We start from the raw sequence: 23,810 nt of genomic DNA, 5'->3' as shown, positions 1-23,810 counted from the left end.
AATTTCTTAGCCAATTTTTAAAGTAACTTGTTTTAAAAATCTCCAAATATTAAATGCTCTTACTGATTTTCACTTAAAAAATAGAGTTGAGTTTATTTTTTCCCCCAATTTTGTTATTTTTGCCTTCAAGGTTTACAAAATATGTCGAGATTTCTAATTGTGAATTAAGAATATAAAATGACCTTTAAAGGACAGATTCTGTTTGAGGGACAAATGAATTTTTATATACCAAATAAACACATTTTAAAAATGTGTTCCTTTACTAATTTCACAAGAACTGAGTACCTACTTCTTGCATTTGGTCAGACCTTGTCCTTTGCTCTGGGGATAGATATTTCAGTCCCTTTCTTTGAACAACTTGTGGATGTGTGGAATCAGTAACAAAAGTAACAAAAGTGTGTGAAAATTGCTACAATAGCAGTGATCTTGGGCTCAGAGAGCACAGAGAAGGGTCACTTAATGGGTCTGGTCTTTGTTTCATGCTGAAAGTTCTGGCATTTTCAAATTAATTATCAGGTCCAGTTATATTTAATACTAACAGGAAAGAGAAAATGATGAAACATAAAAATATACCCACTTCCTCCATCCTGCTTTCTCTCAGCCTATTACACATCCTAAAGACCTACTTGAATGTTTGCTTTGAGGTAGATTGACATAACACCTTCTAGGTAGAACTTGGACGCAGGACTTCCTCTTAATGGTTGCTAATTGGACAAAGGGTATTGGGCACTCTGTGTATCTAAGGGTATTGGACACTCGGCTTATAGAGGAAAGGGCTACTCAGTGGACCCACAAGCCAACACGTTAGCAGGACCTTTCTATTTGAAGATGACTGGAATGATATCTCGGTTCTGTGAATTCAGTCAACATGACATACCTTGTTTGGAAAGCTTTCTAAATTGTGATTATTTAACATGCCTCATTTTGTTTTCATTTAACGCCTGTGGAAATTGGTGTTCTTATCACAGGGGAAAAGAAAGAAAGCTGACAATGTGATTTTATTTTCCAACTCCCTGCTAAGACACAAGATCATTATTACAGGGGTGGGGAAGATCCGGCCCATGGGTAATATAAGGCCACGGAATCACTTGGTCTGGCCCTGCCATGTCATTAGGGATAAGTTAATTAAATGTTTGACCAAATATAGAAGGCTAATTTTTAAGTTGGTAATTTTGTACAGCCCACAAATGATGTTATAAATCTCCAAATGACCGTTGGCAGAAAAAAGATTCCCAACCCCCATGAATGGAAGCTACTAGTGGCAGCATTTGGATTAATAAACTGGTTAAATTTGCTTCTGCTATAAATTTGGCATTTTTGCTTCGATAATTATACTTTCTTGTTTCAATACGTTATTTCTTTTTTTACATCATTCTTACTTCCAGTAGAATGTGTTCTACTTTATTATTCTGTTCATTTATTCATTCTTTCTTTAATTCTCCCATCCTCCTATTCATCCAGTCAGCCATATTAAATACTACCAACTGAACCAGGAGCAAGAGTAACAAAAATGAACATGACATCATTCTAGTTTTTAAGACTTCCCAGCTCAGTGGAGGAGAATGACAAATAAATAAAATCTTCTTTCTCCATTGCCTTTCTTTTTAATTTTTGTCTTAATAGTATTTAATCTGGCCTCATATTTTTCTATTTCAGTTCAACACAGTGAGTCAGAAACAAAGGAATACATTTTTCACATCCAAGGCTCTATGAATTAAGTTCAGATAAAGTGCACAAATTCCTTGCTGATGCAATCAATTGTTGCCTCTGGGTAATTCCAGGTTTTCAAGGTTTCTGGGGTCACCCTTTCATTTGACAGTCAAAATAAGTTCCTAATAAACCGAGCTCCACTCTTCCTTTCATGGAAAACTCTGTCTCTCCCCCTTATCTCCAAGGTCTTCCATGCAGGCTACATTTCTCCTGATTACCTTTCACTCTTATTTGTTGTCATCCTATGTTTTTGAACCACATTGTGTATCTTACCTGCCATGGATGACTGCTCTCCTCTATCTGTCCTCCCAGGCTCAGTACCTTCATTATTCAAAGCATTGTCACATTCAGTTGGTTTGTACAACCTCCTTTTGTTGAAGGCATAAAAGAATACCATCTTAAAATGTAATATTCTCATTATTACCCCAATGTTCTGTAGCTGTACATGAGGAGGAATTTCTCCCTTGCCGGCACTCATACCGGTATTATGGGCCTGTCCTCTTTTCCTTAGAAACCTTTCCCATTTTTTTTCTTTTCTTCAGAATTCAACACTTTTCAAACTTCTACACCTCAAACCAACTTCCAATATCCTACCATGTTATTATGAGGCATACTCAGGTTCTCTTTTCAGTGTTCTCATTCCAGTGGTCGGCAAACTCATTTGTCAACAGAGCCAATTATCAACAGTACAACGATTAAAATTTCTTTTGAGAGCCAAATTTTTTAAACTTAAACTATATAGGTAGGTACATTGTTATTAACTTAATTAGGGTACTCCTAAGGCTTAGGAAGAGCCACACTCAAGGGGCCAAAGAGCCGCATGTGTCTCGTGAGCCGCAGTTTGCCGATCACTGTTCTAGACCATACCTAGTGACCTTAAGTCTTTACACACACACACACACACACACACACACACACACACACACACACACAGCAGCTATCTAGTGTCTAGCTGGGCTTTTTTTAAAGCAAAATAATCACCTACTGCACCTACCTTTGAGATGAATATTATCTCCCAGATGCCAAAGTTTGTTTTCTTTGTTATACTACTTTTACTTTCCTGTTATAAAATTGTCACACTCCAGCAGATTTACAAAGTATGTAAAGCTAGATATACTGAGCTATAAAAATTACAAAGAAGAATGATATAAATACAAAATATAATGTTGTACTTTAAATAATGCCAATAAAAATATTGATAAATGCAAGTGCCAAATGATTTATAAAAACAGACAGACAACTTTTGGATTCCAAAGTTTTGTGTCTTAGAATTGTATCTATATAGAGGCTGTTCAGTTGCTTTGTTTGCTCACAGGTATTTGTGTGAAAGCCTTAATGATGTCACAACATACACACAAAGGCACAAACATCCCATTATGTAGGAGGTAGTAAATGATAATTACTAAGGTTCTCTTAAAATTTTACAAATGCTTATAATTTAAAAAAAACTGATCCAATCCATTTAATAATGACTTATCATTCCTGTGTTATCAGTCTGCTGCAAACAGACAAACAAAAACACTGCAAGTATGGTTTTCAATCTTTAGTATGCGTAGCAATCACCTAAGAAGCTAGTTAAATGCAGATTTCTCCCCACAAGTCTGACATCTGATCCGGAGGTAAGAAGTTTGCTGTGTATATACTCCCCAAGTATATTTTAATGAGTGTGATCTTTAGGCTACACTCCTTTTGTAGGAATATGGGTGGTCAATATAAATGATTTCCAAGTACAAGATGATTCATGCTACTTATTCCAACCACCAAGTGTGGTATCATAAAAGCTGTTGACCTTTGCTGGCCAACATAATAGTTTGTTTAATAAGCATAGGCATCAAGTTCTAGAAGTTCTTATAGAGTTAATTATTATATTTTGAATGCATACTCAAGTATGTATAATAATGATTTCTAATATTTTCATAGTGCTTTAAATTAAAAAAACCCACTTAATATATGTCTTTCTTTCTTTATTTATTTTTAATTTATTTATTGTCTAAAATTTTACATATGTCTCCCTTTTCCCTGATTGACCTCCCCTGCTCCCAGCCATTCCCACCCTGGCCAAGCCCCCACCGCCCCAGTCTATTATTGTTCAAGAGTTTGTAATGGTCTCTATTATCCATGAATGTGTGAGATCATGTGGTATTTTTCCTTCATTGACTGGCTTATTTCACTTAGCATAATGCTTTCCAGTTCCATCCATGCTGTTGCAAATGGTAAGAGTTCCTTCTTTTTTACAGCCGCATAGTATTCCATCGTGTAGATGTACCACAGTTTTCTAATCCATTCATCTACTGATGGGCACTTAGGCTGTTTCCAAATCTTAGCTATGGTAAATTGTGCTGCTATGAACATAGGGGTGCATATATCCTTTCTGATTGGTGTTTCTGGTTTCTTGGGATATATTCCTAGAAGTGGGATCACTGGGTCAAATGGGAGTTCCATTTTTAACTTTTTGAGGAAACTCCATACTGTCTTCCATAGTGGCTGCACCAGTCTGCATTCCCACCAGCAGTGCACAAGGGTTCCCTTTTCTCCGCATCCTCACCAGCACTTGTCGTTTGTTGTTTTTTTGATGATAGCCATTCTGACAGGTGTGAGATGGTATCTCATTGTTATTTTGATTTGCATGTCTTGGATGATTAGTGACTTTGAGCATGTTTTTATATGTCTCTCAGCCTTCTGTATGTCCTCTTTCAAAAAGTGTCTATTTAGGTCCTTTGCCCATTTTTTGATTGTATTGTTGATCTTCCTTTTAAGTTGTATGTATAATATATGTTTTTTATTTTCACTTCATCCTAAACAATGGCGCTGGCAACAATAATTTAAGACAAGTGAATTCTGTAAGTTTCCCAATAGGTCAGCAAGTCGAATGGAACACTACCTGCAGTCAGATGGTTCTAAAGTCATCTTACAGCCTCATTTTAAAACCAAGATAATAGTTTTGGTTGACTTGAAACTCTTCAGAAAAAGAAGTTACTCTTTAAAAAGTCAGGGTTTCTGTGCTAGGTGGGGACTTATTCACCATGATTTGTGCACGAGGCAGATTTGGAAAACTTGCTATTCCTGTGATGTTATAGTCAAAGCATCACTTGAGAAAGTGAAATGGAAAAAATCCAGACTATTTTTGTTAAAACTTCCTACTGTGTGATATATGTCTCCCCTTCCATCACGTTAACCTCCATTCATTTGTCAAATTTCAAACTATTGATAATTTCTTGGTTTCTATAATCTCTCAGTCTAAAAAAAGTCCCCTTTGATCCTTATTTGTGTTTATTGCATTTATTAAAATTGCAATTATATAATTTTTATGGTTCATTATTTAATTCTGTATCTCTAGTAGATTGTGATTTACTTAATGACAGGGGTTAACTTTTTTAACTACTGTTAAAATAATACCCTAGCCCTATAGCCTCGTACAGAGAGGCATCTAATACAAACTTGTTGCATGAATGAATGAAAAGTAGAAAATGTCTGATTGGAAAAGTCCCAGTGTTTTATATTGACAAACATCAAAGCAGACTAGTAAACTGTCTTTGTTGTATGGAAGGTGGGCTGGTGAGCTTGGACTGATTGTGAAACAATGTTGGGAAGTCCCACTAATTTAATTATGAATATAGGTGCAAAGGGTTTGAAATTACAAAGTTAGCTGGAAAAATGCTGATTGAGGAACACTAAAAGCATAAAATAAAATTGCAGTCTACTTTAACTGCATTATATTCTCTTACCACCTCATAGATAGAACTGGTGCACTAAAACTTTTAACACAGCCTGAAAAGCTTGAGACTAGGTGGGAATGGTGGAGAATGTGGGGGAGTGATTGGAGGGAGGTCAATATGTAAACACCTTAGTATGGTTCTGATGCCAAAAGATTTTATGGGGCGTCAGAAAAAATGTGACCATCAAATCTATAGATAATATTTTAATTTAAGAAATAATGTATGAACCACAGGTAATTGATTCTTCCCCACAAGATGTTAACTTCTGAAGAATCTAGAGGGTCTTAGTGATACTGTTTTAAAAAGTATTTGAATAACAAAAGAACTGTATTTATGTGTACAGAGGGAAATATGAGTGAAAAAAAAAAGCTGATATCTCACAATATGTTTGGAAAGACAAGTCAAATTATAATGTCAAAACCAAAGGGAACCCTTACAGGTGGCTTCCATACACTAAAAGGTTGCAGGTTTGATTCCTGATCAGAACATATACCTAAGTTGCTTTTGATGATCCCCAGTCTGGGCACCTATGGGAGGCAACTGATCAATGCTTCTCTCTCACAGTGATGTTTCTCTCTCTTTCTCTTTCTCCTCTTTTCTCTCTCTCAAATTAATAAACATATCCTCCAGTGTGGAAAACAACAACAAAGGAAGTTGGAAGATATACATGGGAAAATAAGTCACAGCGATGAAAAGGACATGCCTTATAATACTGTATGATGCTGTCCTAACGGGCACACTGCAAAGAGACAGTTCCATAATCTGGGTGTTTCTTTAGGGCAGATAGTAAAGGTCCTAAGATTTTTTTTTCATTCTTTTGTATATCTCTTACATATTTGGTGAGATTTGTATCTCTCACACTGAACCTCAAGAGGTTAAAAAAAAAGGAATTGGTTTCAATCTCTTCTGGAAACTTAAATCTCAATGGCATAATTGAGGAATAGGTATTAGGGAGCAACTTTGGGTTTTGGAATACTCTTTTATTTTCAAACTAGAGGCCCAGTGCACGAAATTCGTGCATGGGTAGGGTTTCTAGGCCTGGCTGGTGATCAGGGCCAATTGGGACCTTCCGGCTGCCGGCTGGGGCCTTCCTTCATTCCGCGCTGCCCCCTGGTGGTCAGCGCATGTCATAGCAAGCAATCGAACTCCCTGTCTCCCAGTCGAACTCCCGAGGGGACACTTTGCATATTAGCCTTTTATATATATAGATAAGGACCTCTCTCCATTTGACTGATCACCACTTGCTCCTGAATAATTTATAGGTTTAGACATTCAAGGAACCTTGGTGCTCATTGGGTATGCTAAATCAGAGAGCACTAGGAATCTGCCAGCTACTTTGAAAGCCTCAGGTACTGACTGCAACGGTGTCATTCACTCAAACAACTGAGTTTCAACTTTTGTAGATCTTTAACATTAAGAAATATGTGATCCCAAGATAAATATTTCAACATATTTGTATTCTACATTTGAGGGTTTGGTAGTTAATGGAACAGAATCTTGGGTGAAATGTGCCAGGATAGTGTCTCAAGTCTATCACTTTGTATCTTATGACTTTGTAAAGTAACTTAAACTCTGTGGCTAATATTCCAGAACTGTAAAATACAGTAGGAAATAGTGTTATTATAAGTATTGATATGAGTTAATTAAGTAAATTGCTTTTAACAGTGTTTGGTACTGGTAAGGACTATATAAGTGAGAACTTTTATGATGATTCTGTATTAGTAGCTGTGTGTATTCATATATTATTGGCTTAAGAAGTGAAATAATTGAATTTAAAAAAAACACTTGCAACTTTATAACATGATACTTAAACATTTGCAGTTCTTTTTGAGGAGAGGAAGAAAATTGTCTTTTTAATTTTTTTCTTAACTCTGTTTCTCTTTCTTCAGTCTTGTTGCCTATTTTCTTCCATAGATTTGCTCTTTGGATAAGTCTACACCTTAAATTAATATCATTTAAATAATAACATAACTCAAATATTTTTTTCACATTCATACTTCATGATAACGGGAACATTTTATCTACAGGTAGAAACCTGCAGTTAAATATGAGTGGCTTCCAAGTTTCCATCAGTGTGGACTGCACCTCATAGTATGATGTAAGAACTTGATCTAATACATGAAGATTACTAGGATCATAAACAATATCTGGAGCCATTGTCTACTTTTATTATTATTTTTCAGTCTGTTGCCCTTTAACATTCTTTGGAAGTGATTTTTATGCTCTCTTTACAGGTATAAAAAACAGTCAAGAATTTGTTTTGCAACGTCAATCAAAAGTTTTTATCTATATCAGCTGATAACAGAACTTGAAACACAATCCAGGTGCAACTCTAATTAATGTTACCGGTACATCTCATCTTTCCTTGGAGCAACATCCCAAGTGAAATCTTCAAAAAATGCTTTCAATGTTTTTCCTCTAGAACAGTGGTTCTCAACCTTCCTAATGCCGCGACCCTTTAATACAGTTCCTCATGTTGTGGTGACCCCCAAATTCATTGTTACAAATTGAACATAATTAAAGCAGAGTGATTAATCACAAAACAATATGTAATTACATACGTGTTTTCCGATGGTCTTAGGTGACCCCTGTGAAAGGGTCGTTCAACCCCCAAAGGGGTCTCGACCCACAGGTTGAGAACCGCTGTTCTAGAGGGATTGATGCTCTTAGATCTGGGTCAAAGTATATTATGGTTTCGATCACTCTCTCCTTTTTCCCCCCCTACAGTTTATTGCTTTTGCTTCTTTATTCTTCATCCTGGTTTCAATCACTACCTTTTGCCTGGAGACCCATGAAGCTTTCAATATTGTGAAAAACAAGACGGAACCAGTCATCAATGGCACAAGTGTTGTTCTACAGTATGAAATCGAAACGGATCCTGCCTTGACCTACGTAGAAGGCGTGTGTGTGGTGTGGTTTACTTTTGAATTTTTAGTCCGTATTGTTTTTTCCCCCAATAAACTTGAATTCATCAAAAATCTCTTGAATATCATTGACTTTGTGGCCATCCTACCCTTCTACTTGGAAGTGGGACTCAGTGGGCTCTCTTCCAAAGCTGCTAAGGATGTACTTGGCTTCCTCAGGGTGGTAAGATTTGTGAGGATCCTGAGAATCTTCAAGCTCACCCGCCATTTTGTAGGTCTGAGGGTGCTTGGACATACTCTTCGAGCTAGTACTAATGAATTTTTGCTGCTGATAATCTTCTTGGCTCTGGGAGTTTTGATATTTGCTACTATGATCTACTATGCCGAAAGAGTAGGCGCTCAACCTAATGACCCTTCAGCTAGTGAGCACACACAGTTCAAAAACATCCCTATTGGGTTCTGGTGGGCTGTGGTGACCATGACTACATTGGGCTATGGGGATATGTACCCCCAAACTTGGTCAGGGATGCTGGTAGGAGCCCTGTGTGCTCTGGCTGGAGTGCTGACAATAGCCATGCCGGTACCTGTCATTGTCAACAACTTTGGGATGTACTACTCCTTGGCAATGGCGAAGCAGAAACTTCCACGGAAAAGAAAGAAGCACATTCCTCCTGCCCCTCAGGCAAGCTCACCTACTTTTTGCAAGACCGAATTAAATATGGCCTGCAACAGCACACAGGGTGACACCTGTCTGGGCAAAGACAATCGACTTCTGGAACATAATAGATCAGGTAAGGCATAATTTTAAATGCATGCCATTGCATACTTTATAGACCAGTATTATCCAATAGGTAGAAGGCAATCATTCTCATTTTCTGCAAATGTTCATGAGTTTTCAGTTCTACCCCTTCACAAAACATGTGTTTGTGTCAGGCTTATAGATAGCTAGATTGTACCTTTCTAAATAAATTCCAAGTAGAAGTCTGCATAGCTGGTCTATAGAGTTTTCCTGCCCTTTGCTGATGGTGCCAATATTTTCTTTTGCCTGTGTGTTGCTCTCGTGCCAATGTTTTTGTTCCCTGCACGATGTGATGGTATGATATTGGCCATTTTCCATCCTTCATCCTCAAAATGTTGATCTCCATATCATTTCGCTTGGTGTGTTTGTCTCAGCTTTATCTCTGCCACATGGGGCCATGCATCTCAACCTAATTCACAAGAAGCAGTTACTTAAGAGGAATGGATGTTTACATTTCAAAGGCCTAAACATCAAAGAGGTGATATGGAAGGTAGCCCTTTGGATAACGAAGGTCTTCCCTAATAATATTCTGGAGAATTGATTAAATTTTTATTATTACTAAATTAGGTAGGGTATTCAACGTAATTCCATTGGATTGAGCAAGGTGTTATATAATCAATTTATCATTATTCTTGGGATAGATGATGGGCTTTGGCTCATCAATGGCAACATTGAATTTCTCTGTGGATTTCCTTTTTTATCCACAGAGGCCATCTTTGGCAAGCATATAGAAGTAAACAAAATTTTCAAGGGCATTTAGAGACATTGATCTCATTCCATTATGTTCAAAACTATTTTGTTACTTCAAACTAGAGAACCTCGTCACAATGCATTAGGTTCTCTTCCTTACCACAATTGAATATTGGATGATTTACTGCCTGACATTAGCGGAATCCCTACTCCTCTCCATTGCCGTAGATAATCCAGAGAAGACTGATAAGAATGACTGTCAGTTGACATTCAGTTTGCTAAAGTGATCATCAGTAGTATCATCTCTACTCTATTGTCTGGTACAGATCAAATATTTTGTAGACTAAACAACTTAATTACCTATGATGAAGATTAAAAAATATATATGCATTCACTATAAGTTGTTTATATATAATCTTTTTAGTGTATAAAAATTATTTATGATAATCCCATGTGAGTAATTTTGCATATTTAGAAATACCAGCAATTAAACAAAGCAAGCAAGCAAGCAAACAAAAAAGCCAGGTGACATTTTCATAGGTTTCCTTCTTAGCTTCTAGAAGTTTTTTATGGAGTAAATGGGGAGAAAATGTGGTTGGAGCTGAACTGCTTTTTAAATATTTTATTCACAGTCCTCCTGTTTATTCAGGAAATTGTTCTGTAAGTTCTGTCAGTATATACCTGAAAACTGCTAGGCCAAGAATGTCTTTACAAAAGGTAGAGTTTAGTTGGTGTTGCTGGCCTCCTCATACTGTTCTCATAGTACCTGCGTCTTATGAAGGACATGGATAAAGAGGACACACCCTCAGCCTAGCCCTAGGGTAAACATTGTTATAAGAGGCTGGTATCCAGGCTGATAGATTGTGACCATCTTTGGCAAATATACAGAAGTAAGCAATTTTTTTCAAGGGCATTTGGAGAAGTTTATCTCATTCCATTATGTTCAAAACTATTTTATCACTTCAAACTAGAGAACCTGGTCATAAGTTTGTCAGCTTTGGAATTATTTTTATTAAGATTTTGGGAAAAAATTACTTTCAGAAAATAATAAAAGTGTGTGTCTTAAAGAGTTGCAAAAGCCATATATTTACTTAAGAGTTTTTCCTTAATAGGCTCCACTTAAAAAAAAGATCCCGTTCACAGTAACTAGATAGCATGTCAAAAATTATAAGATATTAATCGGTGTGCTACTTCACCATTACACTCATTTTGAATTCATCTTAGTTTTGTGAAAGTAAATTTCTTCTTAGATAGAATCCCAAGTGGAATTAAAACTTCCCCAAGAACATTTATCTTTCTTTCAACACATTTCCATTTTGCTCCATGTAAATTTCTGTGGTGAGTGATGACAATCTTTTTCTTACCATGATGTGATTATTGTTTTGTATATCGAGCGACTGTACTATGGACATTCGGTGTAAACTCTCTGTACTGTCTGTCTCATTTCCTCATCTATCACTGTCTGTCAATGGGCATGGTGCTGTGACCAGTGCTATCAGGTGATGACAGTTCGGGACGTGACTCGCCATTATCACCCCCCGAAAGGCTTCCTATCAGACGCTCTAGTACCAGAGACAAAAACAGAAGAGGGGAAACGTGTTTCCTACTGACGACAGGGGATTACACATGCACTTCTGATGGAGGGATCAGGAAAGGTAGGCGAGCATTTAATCAGATCCTCACAGGTGACTTAGAAATTAAGCGCTGCAAAATATCCAGGGTGCTGCGAAATTCCCTTCCGTCATTTTCCAGGAAAAACTACACATAGTGCTCTTTCTCATTCCTCATCACACCTTTTCTCATTACAAACATTTAAAAATATTCATCATAGCAGTCTATGTGGTTGTCATATCTGAAAGGAATTTCTCTTTTCTCCCTTCCTTCCTTCCTTCCTTCCTTCCTTCCTTCCTTCCTTCCTTCCTTCCTTTCTTTCTTTCTTCTTTCTTTTTCTTCACTTCTTTTTTCTTTTTTGGTTTTCCATGTGTTTATGGGAAGAATTGTAATGGAATATTTAAAAACTAAGACACTCATCTTATTTTAATAAAAGTCTCACCAAGTCTTTTTAAAAGTTCTTTTTTTCTACAACTAATAAAACTCACTAATTGGCACTATGCATATATTTGATAAGTAATTTATAATTATAAAACAATAATAAGCTTTTTTTTCTCAAGGAAAAGCATTAAACATACTCTAGTTAAGTCTTTTATCCAATTTTTGGACTTTTTTTGCTGTGATTTAGCTGAGTGCAAGAAGATTGGAAAGGTGAGAGATCCTTGACCCTACAGAACTTGAAAGGCCCAATCACTGGAAAGGCTACTTATGTACTTGTAACATATGGTTACATAATTTCTCTTTAGGGCAATAGTAATAATTTTAAATTTATTACTAATTTTCAATCCACACTGAAAGTGCCTGGCACATAGAAGATATATTAATGGATAAATTTTGTTGGGAAGGCATCTTGACTAAGGGATATAACAGAATACTGAGACTTCACTCCATCACGTGGTTCCGTTTTCCTAGATTGGGCCACTTTGACCATTTCCTAGGTGTTGGTTTTTGTTTTTGTTTTGAGCAAACTTTACAGAAAAAAGGACAACTGAGCCCTAGCCGGTTTGGCTCAGTGGATCGAGTGTCGGCCTGCGGACCAAAGGTCCCTGGTTCAATTTCAAGGGCACTTACCTTAGTTGAAGGCTCCTCCCCAGCCATGCAGGAGGCAACCAATAGATGTGTTTCTCTCACATAGATGTTTCTCTCTGTCTTTCTCTCTCTCTTCCACTCTCTCTAAAAGATCAATGGAAAAAATATCCTCAGTGAGAATTACCAACAAAAAAAGGACAACTGAGCCTTTTTTCTCTTCCTTAAGAAATAATTTTGTGACACAACCCACCCTTGACAAAGTGATGGTATGTTCTTTATTCCCTCCTCCTTTGGTGGTTCAAGTTGCCTTATTACCATGATTATTTTCTGTTTATTGACAGAATGGAGAAAGAACTATAATAATTTATTATGCAGTGGACTGAATTTAAATAAAATCCACTCCAAAACTTTCATATTCATGCAAATGAATTTAAAAAAATATTGTGCTCTTTGCTATTCATTGCAGTTTCTCCCTATTGAATATGTTACCATTTTAGGTCTCATATATTTATTTTGTAATGCTCTGTCTCTTTGAAATACCTCATTATCCATGTTGTACTTCTCTTTCATTTCTTCTGAACACTTTACATTGTCCTGTCTTCATGCCTTTGAGTTTCAGAAGACAAAGCATTCTTCTTTTGTCTCTTCAGTAGGCAATATTTTAAACCTTTCTTCATTTCAATTATTTCCTTTCTCTGCATCTATTTCTTTCACCAAAATGTATTTCAATTATCTGAATATGTTTGATCATTTGCTATTTCACCTGTAAATATTATGTTAGAACAATTTTAAAATATTTTATAAAGGTAGTTAATAATTCTTGAGCAAAATATATGTACATACATTAAATAACCATTATAATAATATTTAACTAAAGATATCTTATGTAGAACATAATATTGTAAGTACATTACATATCTTAATTCACTACAGATGTATATATGTGTATATATTTATATGTAAGTATTTATATGTAATATATGGTTAAATTTACATACATTTTTGAGCATATTCTATAATGTATCACATGCTGTGTTTATACTAAGATCACATGTTTAAGAACTTAGGTTTTTTTCTTCATGTTAGACAATATTTTGAATTTTAAACTGTCAAAGATCACATATGAAAAAAAAACTGCAAATTATAAAGCACTATGTAAATATAAATTTTTCTTTTAAAATGTTAAGTTTCATGAGCAAAGCAATTAATAAGATATTTAGTTTGTATGGAAAAGTTATACATACAATCTTATTTCACAAATATAAATTTTCTATCAGTGAAAACACTTTTGTAAATTCATCTATGAGCTTTTTATTCTCTGTCATTTCTTACCATAGTCACCTTTCTTTTTTCATTCTTGGTTAATTCTTTTGCAGCTTTGTGTTCTTCACCTAGGTCTGGTAACATTTCTGGCTAACTTCATTTAATATTCTCTTGGTGTGTTATCTTGTCATGTCTATCAAGAATTCATTCCTTTCTTCTGTTTCTTTTTATGTAAATTATAGATTTACTTTTAGTAGATTATAGATTAATCCTCTTAATCACACTCAGACATTTATTTCCTATATTATACCTTTGTTTAAACCTTTTAAGTTGGTCTCTCTACTGAGATGATTTTAGAGTTCTGAAAATTCTCCCCTATATAGATGAAAAAAAAATTTGGATTCCCATTGAATTCTTTTTCTGTGGACAAATATGAATATAGTTGGGCATATATTAAAAAAACTTATGGATTCCCTAAAAGAGTAAACTCCCAGTACTTAGAAACTATGATTTTTTTTAATGCAGTAATTTTTAGAAAGTCACATTACAAAAACAAAGACATACCCATTGATAGAAAATGCATGGAGAGGTTCAATATTGCCCCAAATAAATGCCTGATCTTAAGAACTATATAAAATGAACATAATGAAAAAAAATGAACATAATGTATTTAGATATTAGTTCAAATTAACATCCCATTCAATAAAAGTTTGATTGAGAAAAATTTTATATCAAATTTTCTAATCAGAAATTAACCTGCAGAATAACGAAAAGCATACTTATATTAATAACTTATCATTTTACTAATGAAATACTTGTTACTAAATTAGAAGGGAAGCCTTTTAAAATGAACTTTGAAATTATAGTTACTAAAAATAAAAGAATTTATAAGCAAAATAGGTAATATTTATGTTAAAACTATAATTCAGAAAAATAATTAAACATTTAGAATGGCAGCCAAGATTTATATATAACTACTGTGATTAATATAAAAGTGTCAAACAGATTTTTACATTTTTGGAGGTCCTGTAGGGAGTGTGGAGATTTGGGGGATAAGATATAAATTTTTATATGGATGATTTATAAGTATTAACAACCCCTTTAGTTCATGCATATTTACAAGTTTGTTTTTAATCAAACCCAGTCAGTGTTTATGGTGAAGTTTACATTTTTAGGTGACACAGTCAATTAGGAAAAATTATTCTTTCTGCAATTTCCAAAGTTATATATTCTATCATTTTACCAAAGAGCAATAATTACTAGCCCTCCAGGCACATGAGGGTCCCAATGTAATGATAAATTATCTGGAATTCTTTTTTAATTATTTAAGACACCTTCCCATTAACTATTCTATCATTCACCAGAGTTTTATAGCTCCCATGTTTTATAGCCCAGAATATTAACAAAATATATTGGCACATAATTCTCTCATTAGCAGAAATTATTTCCTGGAGAACTTTACCATGGTTAATGGATGGCATACATTTCCATCTACAAAATATCAAAGAAGACATCTAGTCTGCTGAAAATGTATATGTGTATGTGAGGAAGGGATTCCTCTCCAGTCCAGCTGTTACCCTGCAGCAGAGCTGATATTGCACTCCATATCCACGTCTGTCTTGGACACTTGCAAATCAAATAATCACTAAATCAGTCATCTCTCTTCCAGTGAAAGGCAGAGAGAGAGCAGTGGCTTCCTCCCCAAAAGTTCCATGAAAGTATAGAATTAAGGAAAGAAGTAGCTGAAAGGAACATAAAGAAACACAACAGATCCACTTTCTCTCTATAGAGTCATCACACACACCCAGGCTAATCCGGGCCCAAGGAGTGAACCCTAAGTCTGACGGAGACAAATTAAGTTCATTGGAATCATATATATATATTCAGCTTTGGAAATTTTATTTTCCTGTTATACAACACTTCTTCAATGGAGCTGTCAGAATATTTCTTATATAAGATGTATAATATGACTACTTTTTCAGACAATAGTTTTCCTGCTTTTAAGATAGTTCAGTTCTAACTTTACACTAGGTACAACTTACCTTATTTAACTACCTCTAATCTTTTCTAATAAACAGCACTACAATATTTAAATTCTTCCAAAGGTGAATTGATAGGTGGCTTTTTTTTTCTAAATTATATTTTATTTGTTTGTTTATTTATTTATTTATTTATTTGAGTTTCCAAAACAGTGTATGGGACATGGCCATCAAACTTTGAATGATGTGATTAAGTTCTAAAAAAGTGTGAACATACAAAAGAGAATTAAGTGTTAGAATTATATGTCCTTGGTCTACTTTTTCTTATAGAAAGAGTAAACTGTTTATGATCCACTGTCTTCTAGACAGATCTTAGTCAGTAAATATTTCTATATCTTGCGGCATAACACCTTCTGTAGGTAAACTTTTGTTTTATTTTTTTTTATTTCCATGTTTTGATTTTAATTAAAACTGATATGGGTAATTAGAAACAGAACAAGCACAGGAGAGAAAAGAAATAAAATCAGATTTCACCTAAGTTCATTAGATTTTACAGCATCACTTTTTTTTAGCTCAATTAATATACCATGACATTAGCTCTATGGTCAGGTAGCAACAAACAAGTCCAATGGGTGAGGGTTCTCATAAAACGTAAGTTTGCAGCATTCCCAAGATCATGTAAAAAGAAAATTTCTGATGCCCAAACCCTTGGGACAAAATATTTGATCTGGACAATTAATTAGGAAGCTCCTGGCTGCTTAAGGCTGTCCTTGCCTGTTGTTGCTCTTTCAACTTGGAATTGGAGGTGACAAAGAAAATCCACCTGGAACGCAAGTGCACCCCACAGGCAATGGATGAGGAGCAATGAAATGGTAGCACCCCAGACTCCCAGGCATCTGTTGGGATCCCAAAGATGGTGTCACAAAGGAAATGAGACATTTCTGCTTCTGCCAAATGCGGGGGGCTCCCTTTCAGCTCAAAAGCTCCATCAGGAAGTTCATTTTCTCCCACCAAAAGGAGCAGACTATTGCCCTTATTTCCACGACACAAATGGCAAGCCAATCCCGCAGGACCCAGAATCCCTCAGTGCGGCATCCGAGCAGAGATGTCCATCTTTGTGTCATAGGAAATTCATCAATGCACTGTTCTTCCTTTTTTTCCTCTAAAATTTTATTTTATATTTTATTTGTTTGTTTATTTATTTATTTATTTATTTATTTATTTATTTTGATGGAGTGCTTCTTGAGTAGCTAAGGTGAACTATTGGGTTGAAGCTTGTGAGAAGGACCTTTCATTCTATAATTCCTGAAGTATTGTGAACAAAAAGTCAAAATGCAAAATAATATAAAAAATGGTGAATTGAATTCAAATTATTCTCAAGTCCTGGTGGGGGAGTCAGATGAAAACATCATAAATCAAATTCAGATTTTAACTCACTGAAATTATGACTCAACTTATATTTCATCCATTTTATTTTTTCTTGACTTTTTTATTGAAAAGATTAGATATTGGCATTCATTCTACACCATGTAGATAATGGCATCAAATGTCATTATTCAAGAATCATTTTTTTTATTTTAACTCCATAAAGCTGGAAGATTAAATATGCTATAAAAAGACTTGTCCATTTAAAGTTAAGCATTCTTTAGTAGCTTAATAAATACTAAAAAATGAAAAGAGAAAACGTAGCCCATTTTTTTTCAGAAACGTATTCTGATAATAATATTAGTCAAATGTATATCTTACTTAAGTTGCTTTGCCTAATTCTAAAAGAGTTCTGGTATTGGATATGACAAAATTACATCAATACAAAGTATAATTTGGGAAAGAATCATTTTTGAAGTATTGCAGCTGTAATTTGTGGTAGTTGTTTTACTCTTTTGGGAATAACAGCTAACAGTGAACTTCAGGGTTTTTTGCCGTTAAAAATTGTCTCAATATTGAATTCTTTGTAAGCAAATTCTTTTTTTAGTTCAAAAATAGCACATTTGATTATTCTGTGTGGTATTGTTTGTCTGTGTCTATTTTCTGTTTGAATTCAACTGATGTCTGTGCCTTTTTTCATAAAAGGATATGAAAAATCTCGAAGCTTAAACAACATAGCGGGCTTGGCAGGCAATGCTCTGAGGCTTTCTCCAGTAACATCACCCTACAACTCTCCTTGTCCTCTGAGGCGTTCTCGATCTCCCATCCCATCTATCTTGTAAACCAAACTGCACCAGTCGGCTAAATTGTATTACTTCAAGTACTGTCTACTCTATAATGGAAATAATTAAACATAGAATTACTCCAGCCTCCATTAATACAGTACAAATCTGCATGATGTTATTTGAAGTCAGCAAATGCCACGTGGGTAGCTAACGAATCTTATCCTGGTTTTAAAGGCCATCTAAAGTAGTGGTACTATTTCTCCATATGAATTGCCCAGATCTCCTTTCACAATAAAATAACAGGTAGTATCAGATACTGGCCAGTACACTAATACACAAACATATTTTCAGGGAGATATATTTAAAACAGTGTGCTTCCAAATGCCAGCCACTTCACTGGACCATCATTTCTTTGACTCTCTAAACCATTCTGAAGATGTCTGGGATCCTGTCTTGCTTGCATACAACATGACTTTGGTCAGCTCATTTGCATGGACCATCTTGTCTCTATCACCTGAAAGCAGTGTCACAGAGTTCAGAGATCATGGAGGCTCAGGGTATGTGTACTTGCATCAAACCATCCTGCCGATATGAAACTGGTTGACTGTTCTGCATGTTGAATGGTGGGGCAGGGAGGGCAAGTTTCTCTTTGACATTTTTTATTCTGTGAAAGAAATATTTGTTTTAAATAGCTTAATTTCTTGATTGATTTACCTTTCTTCAAAAATTATGTATTGGAGTTCTGAATGTCTCTGGTTGTTTGCACACAGATAACTACAAAGAGGTTGTCATTACTGGTTACACGCAAGCCGAGGCCAGATCCCTGACTTAATGGCTTGGGGAAGGCACAAAACATGAGAGACAGGTAACTGCCAGCCAGGCTTGCATTGTTTAAACAGGAATTGCTGCTTGATACAAGAGTCATTTTTATTTAAAATCTCACAATTTGTCATCGTTTTCAGAGGCAGAGTGCCAAATATTTCCCAAAGCTCTCATGTCTTTTTTACCTCCTTCCTTTATTTTTATTTATTAATTTATGTGCAAACATCAAAGAGCATTGTTGTTCACAGTTGGCTTTCTTGACTAGCCTTAGGTGTCTGACTTGCAAGAATAATCAGATTTCAGTCAATGTTTAATCAGGTGCTTTGTCCTGAATGTTGTTCTGTCTGTCTGTCTTAACTGTATATGTCATCTGTCTCCATAAAGCACAGAAATGCCTTGATAAGGTGTTCATGATTTTAGTCCTGGGTCTTCTCTCATGTCCCTTGCCTTTTTGCTACTTGAAACAGCTTCTCTGCTTCATGTGTAAATTAAGGATGCCCTGTAGACTAAGTTAATCAGTACTGTGAACCTTTCTGAAAAACAGGAATTAGGCAGCAGCAATGTCACCATTGTGTTTGGTTGCCTGCTGCAGTGTCCATTTCTGCTACCAGCATTCATCTCTACATTTCAATGAAACCCTAGGGAGTCTTATTCAGTCCAAGTGGAAGAAATTCTGTTTCCACATCCCCATGAATGCAATAGTAATAGTGTGTCTGGTGAATTGGGAGTGTGAGGGAAGAAAAATGCCATAATATATATTTAGGGATAAACAATATTTCTAAGGCATTCAAGATCATTGAGATGATTGTTGATTAATTTCTAATTCTTATGTTTATTTTTTGTTAGGAGGACAATTATCACTTTTATTCTTGGCCACGTAACTTGTATTACTCTATATCCCCAAGTCCTAGAGCATGACCTGCATGTCAGAGATCTTGTACAGCAATGTATTTACCCAGACATACACATCTGATATTTAGAGATTCAGTGATCCTCTTGATAACACCACACATAGAAAAGCTATAATTGCACACAACTTTATGGTAAAGGAATTCATATGCTGTCTGGTGCTGCTGTTATTGACTGCAGTGTTGCACAGAATTTATCATGGATTTTTGACTGATGAAAAAGGGACATTGGAATTTAGCCATAGCAAGGACTGTACTGGAAACAGACTTCTGCTGTTGAATGTGCCCTGAGGTAACCAGATTGCACTTGGAAGATGTCCCGGTGTCTTCATGCAGCATTCAAAGCTCATAAAAGAACTGTGGCTGGAACTCATTTGGTGCTCCCCATAGGAGTGGTCTGCTGTGGACTGGCCTGTGTCAGTGAAACAACTGTAAATACCAACATGTGTGCATGGGTCAATCGCATTTGGCCATCTCACATCAAAGGAAGCCAAATTCATGATCCACGTCTCTGAAGCTTCAAGTATGGCCCATACCTCTGTGAATGACCCTCCATTGGCCTGCGGTAGATTGTGCTATGAATCATACAAGGCAGTGATTTGGGTGTAGTATCAGTCTGTCTTAATTTCCCTTATTTCTCCTTTTTGGTTGGATCCATGAACATGGACTGTATAATTTTCTTATAAACCACTTATGTTATCAGCTTGTCATATTACGTTGTGAATTTTTCAGTGCCTATTTATCAAAACTGACCTGTTTTTAGTCATGTATTTGTTTAATTTTGGAAAATTGCTATGACAGAAAACACACACACTCAACAACATTATTCATAGACTTTTGTCATTGTTACCTCAATTATAAAAACTATAGAAAAAATTCTGGCAATGAGAGTATTTTTTTACTAAATGATCAAGGAGCAATGTTGGTATATAGTAGAATATTAATCAAATTATATCCTAAAATGTATATTTTGCATAAAAGAGATATTCTTCAATCAATTACTTTTTTTGTGAGTTTTGTGACAAACGAAGCTTGTACTTGTCTTTAAAACTGTTGTTGCTGAAACTGTATAATTATTCTTCGTCTTGCTTAATCAATATTTCTAGAATCTATTCATTCCCCTGGGATTCTGAATATAACATATAACATAGTTATGAACCCCTGTATTGTGGACCTTTTGTGAGCATTTCGAGGTGCATGTACAACCTTGGTGATAACCACGAAAATGTAACTAACTGAAATGCAGAATAAAAGGCAAATAAGTTGGGGATAAGCTTGAATCTCATCTGATTAAATTATTCATATTCTTCTCTGTGTTTTGGAGTTTTCGACAGGCTTTATTATTTTTATGCTTCATGGTACCAAACAAGACACTCACACATAAGAAAGATATTGGGATGAAAGGATTTATAAATATACACAACTCGCTTTCATTCAACTCTCAAGCACGTAGCCAGTGTTTCTCTCTTCTAAGTGCTTTGTCTATCTAAATTTCCTTATCATTTGAGACAGCCAAATTATGAATTATTATGGTATTTGATATTTATATGGCATTTTATGATTAACACTTAATTTTCACTTACACTTTCCAACTTAATCATCACAGTTCTGAAATGAAAAACTTTTTGCTTTTATGTTATTGATGATTAAATTAAAGATCAGAGACAGAACTGTTCGGTTGTATTTTTGCCACAGATCATCTTCCCTGGTACAATTTCTCATAGTTGAAATATTTATTGAGCCTCTAGTCATAAATACCTTATCTTCTAACGATATCTTCTGTCTCACTTTGGGTGTGAACCTCAGTTTCTGCAGCACACCACATGTATCTGGCATTTCACTTACATTGTGGGGTTACATGTCAATGTACCCTGTAACATTCTATGAAAGCATATAAGATTAGGGGAAGGTAAAATGAAAAAGATGAAGTTGGCGAATTGAACATTTCCCCATCATGCATCAACAGAATCTATTCTGTGTCTAAAAATGCTGTGTTTATTTTTAAGAGACTATTAGGAAACTGAGCTCAGAAAAAGGGTGTCTGTCTAAATATAAGTACCAATAATATGTTTTTATTGATGGTGTCAAAATGTAGGATTTACTGTAAAAAGGAAAAATATGTATGAGGGGGACAGAATACAATTTAATAGATGATAATTGCCATCAGGTTTTGATTTAAAAATAAATTAAGTAATTATAAATGAAAGGGAAGACATTCACTTTATCTTTGAAATAAATCACAAGACAGACTAATGAAATAGCAATAGAGAACTTGTCTTGGAAAGAGACAATGAATATGTTAAAATGCAGTATTTCTAAGCAGGAACTCTAAAGAATTTATAACATGCTAGAAGACATTTAGAGCTAAGTGAATCTATTAAAATATTAAAATCCCTAGTAGTTCATAATGATTAAAATAGGTGGTTTAAAATTTTTTTCTTATTGAAAAAGAATTAAATCCTTCCAATTTCCCCTGCCAAAATTTAATTAATGGTTTAAATCCTTGAACATTATTAAACAATAGATATATATGTGTGTGTGGGTGTTAATTTTCTCTAAGAGGTGTTCAATATTATTACTATTGATCCTACATTTTATAATTTCTTGTTCTCCCTTAAACTAACTCTACTTTGAGGCTATACTATTTTTATTATTGTATGAAATTAAATAATTTAATTGAATTAGTAGTACATGATTTTGTTTATTATTTATCACACTATCATGTCAAAGTGGTGGACCACTTACTAGGTACTATGCATTTTAAACATTAAGATCTACAAGACTATGGTAACCTCCATCTAGAATCTCAGGCAACCTAATACTCATTATTTTTCTTAAGTTAACTATATTTTTTAGAGCAGTTTTAAGATCACAGCAAAATTGAGCAGAAAGTACAGAATTCCCACCTACTCCCTCCCCCTCCCCCCACAAACTTCCCCCACTATTAGCTTCCCACACCACGGTAATATATCGGTTACATCCATGAATTTACGAAGACACATCATTATTACCAAAAGTCTTTAGTTTACATTGGGGATCACTCTTAGTGTCCTACATTCTAAGGATTTAGGTAAGTGTAGGATGAAATGTATCCAACATTGTAATATCATACAGAATACCGGCACTGCACTAAAAATTGTATTTCACTTATTCATCCCTCCCTTCCCTTTAACCCTTGGCAGCCATTAATCTTCTTATTGTTTCCATGGTTTTATCTTTCCCAGAATGTTATATACTTGGAATCATACAGTATGTAGTTTTTTCAAATTAGCTTATTTCACTTAGTAATGTACATTTAAGATTTCTACATGTCTTTTCATGGCCTGATTGCTCATTTCTTTTTAGTGCTGAATAATATTCCAGTTTATCCAGTCACCTACTGAAAAACAATTTCATTGCTTCCAAGTTTTGACAATCGTGAATAAAGTTGGTTAAACATTCATGTGATGACTTTATGCATATGATTATCATATTAATATCATGTATCTTGGCAATGATTATTTATTAATGGTCTGTGATTAAGTTCAAAATATAGAAATTGGCATGAATTGAACCATTACAGAGTTTATAAATACCATGCCCTTATTTACCTTATAGGTTAGTTACTCACTTACTAGTCAAGTATCTTTATTAGGAAAATCTTTTTTATTTTATTTGGGAAACAAATTTGATGTACCATTGTTTGTAAAATAGTATTTTCATAATAAAAAAATGAGACAAGGATATTCCATGTAACTCAAAATCAAGTAATTTATTGGGGGGGGGGAGTATTTTTTATCTTTGTTAAATTTAAGATAAACATTAAGCAATTTCCCCTATTTGCCAGAAAGAGATATTATCACACCAAAATGATTAAAATATTTTGGCATTCAGGAAAATTTTACAGTCCTCTTAGAAGTAGTGAAGTTACATAAAACAGCTAGAAATAATACCAATATATAAAGGATTCTTAATATAATTTGAATGTGGCAGTTCCCGAAGCCTTTCCTTAATCAGTGGCCTCAGTGATTTTATTTCCTTTCGAGATCCTTTAGCAAGTATCTAAAATGTTATGTAAATTCTGTTCTTTCTTAAAGGCCAAGAGAAAGCTATATTAAAGACAAGTTTAACCTGCTGATCAAAAACAAAACATGAGGACATAGAGGGGAAAAATGGTGATGAAAAAAATAAAATAAAGATTTATAAAAGAAAAAACAAACAACAAAACAAAGCAAGAGGAAAGCACCAAACCTGTGCATCTTTATTGCCCAGGATTAAGCATGAAGCCAG

At 34.9% G+C, this 23,810-nt stretch overlaps 1 protein-coding gene across 6 annotated transcripts in view; it reads left to right on the top strand.

Annotated features, from left to right (window-relative positions):
- KCNC2 (potassium channel, voltage gated Shaw related subfamily C, member 2) overlaps positions 1-23,709 on the top strand; it is a 217,962-nt gene extending 194,253 nt beyond the window's left edge. Inside the window, exons 2-5 of one of the 6 annotated variants that reach the window (XM_005884129.2) lie at positions 8,154-9,081; positions 11,270-11,434; positions 18,582-18,676; positions 23,618-23,653. In XM_005884129.2, coding sequence (XP_005884191.1) covers positions 8,154-9,081; positions 11,270-11,434; positions 18,582-18,643 — 1,155 coding nt within the window. In that variant the 3' untranslated portion in view covers positions 18,644-18,676; positions 23,618-23,653. Of the gene's footprint in view, positions 1-8,153; positions 9,082-11,269; positions 11,435-17,731; positions 18,369-18,581; positions 18,677-19,479; positions 21,108-23,617 lie in introns of those variants that run through there. The other 5 variants (XM_005884128.2, XM_005884127.2, XM_014531686.1 and 2 more) reach the window with 5 other exon arrangements.
- The last annotated feature ends 101 nt before the right edge of the window (positions 23,710-23,810 follow it).

This window comes from Myotis brandtii, unplaced genomic scaffold (assembly GCF_000412655.1).
Source record: "Myotis brandtii unplaced genomic scaffold, ASM41265v1 scaffold82, whole genome shotgun sequence".
NCBI classification, from domain to species: Eukaryota; Metazoa; Chordata; class Mammalia; order Chiroptera; family Vespertilionidae; genus Myotis; species Myotis brandtii.
Note: the sequence above shows the minus strand (reverse complement) of the source record. Positions and strands in the feature narration are given on the sequence as shown.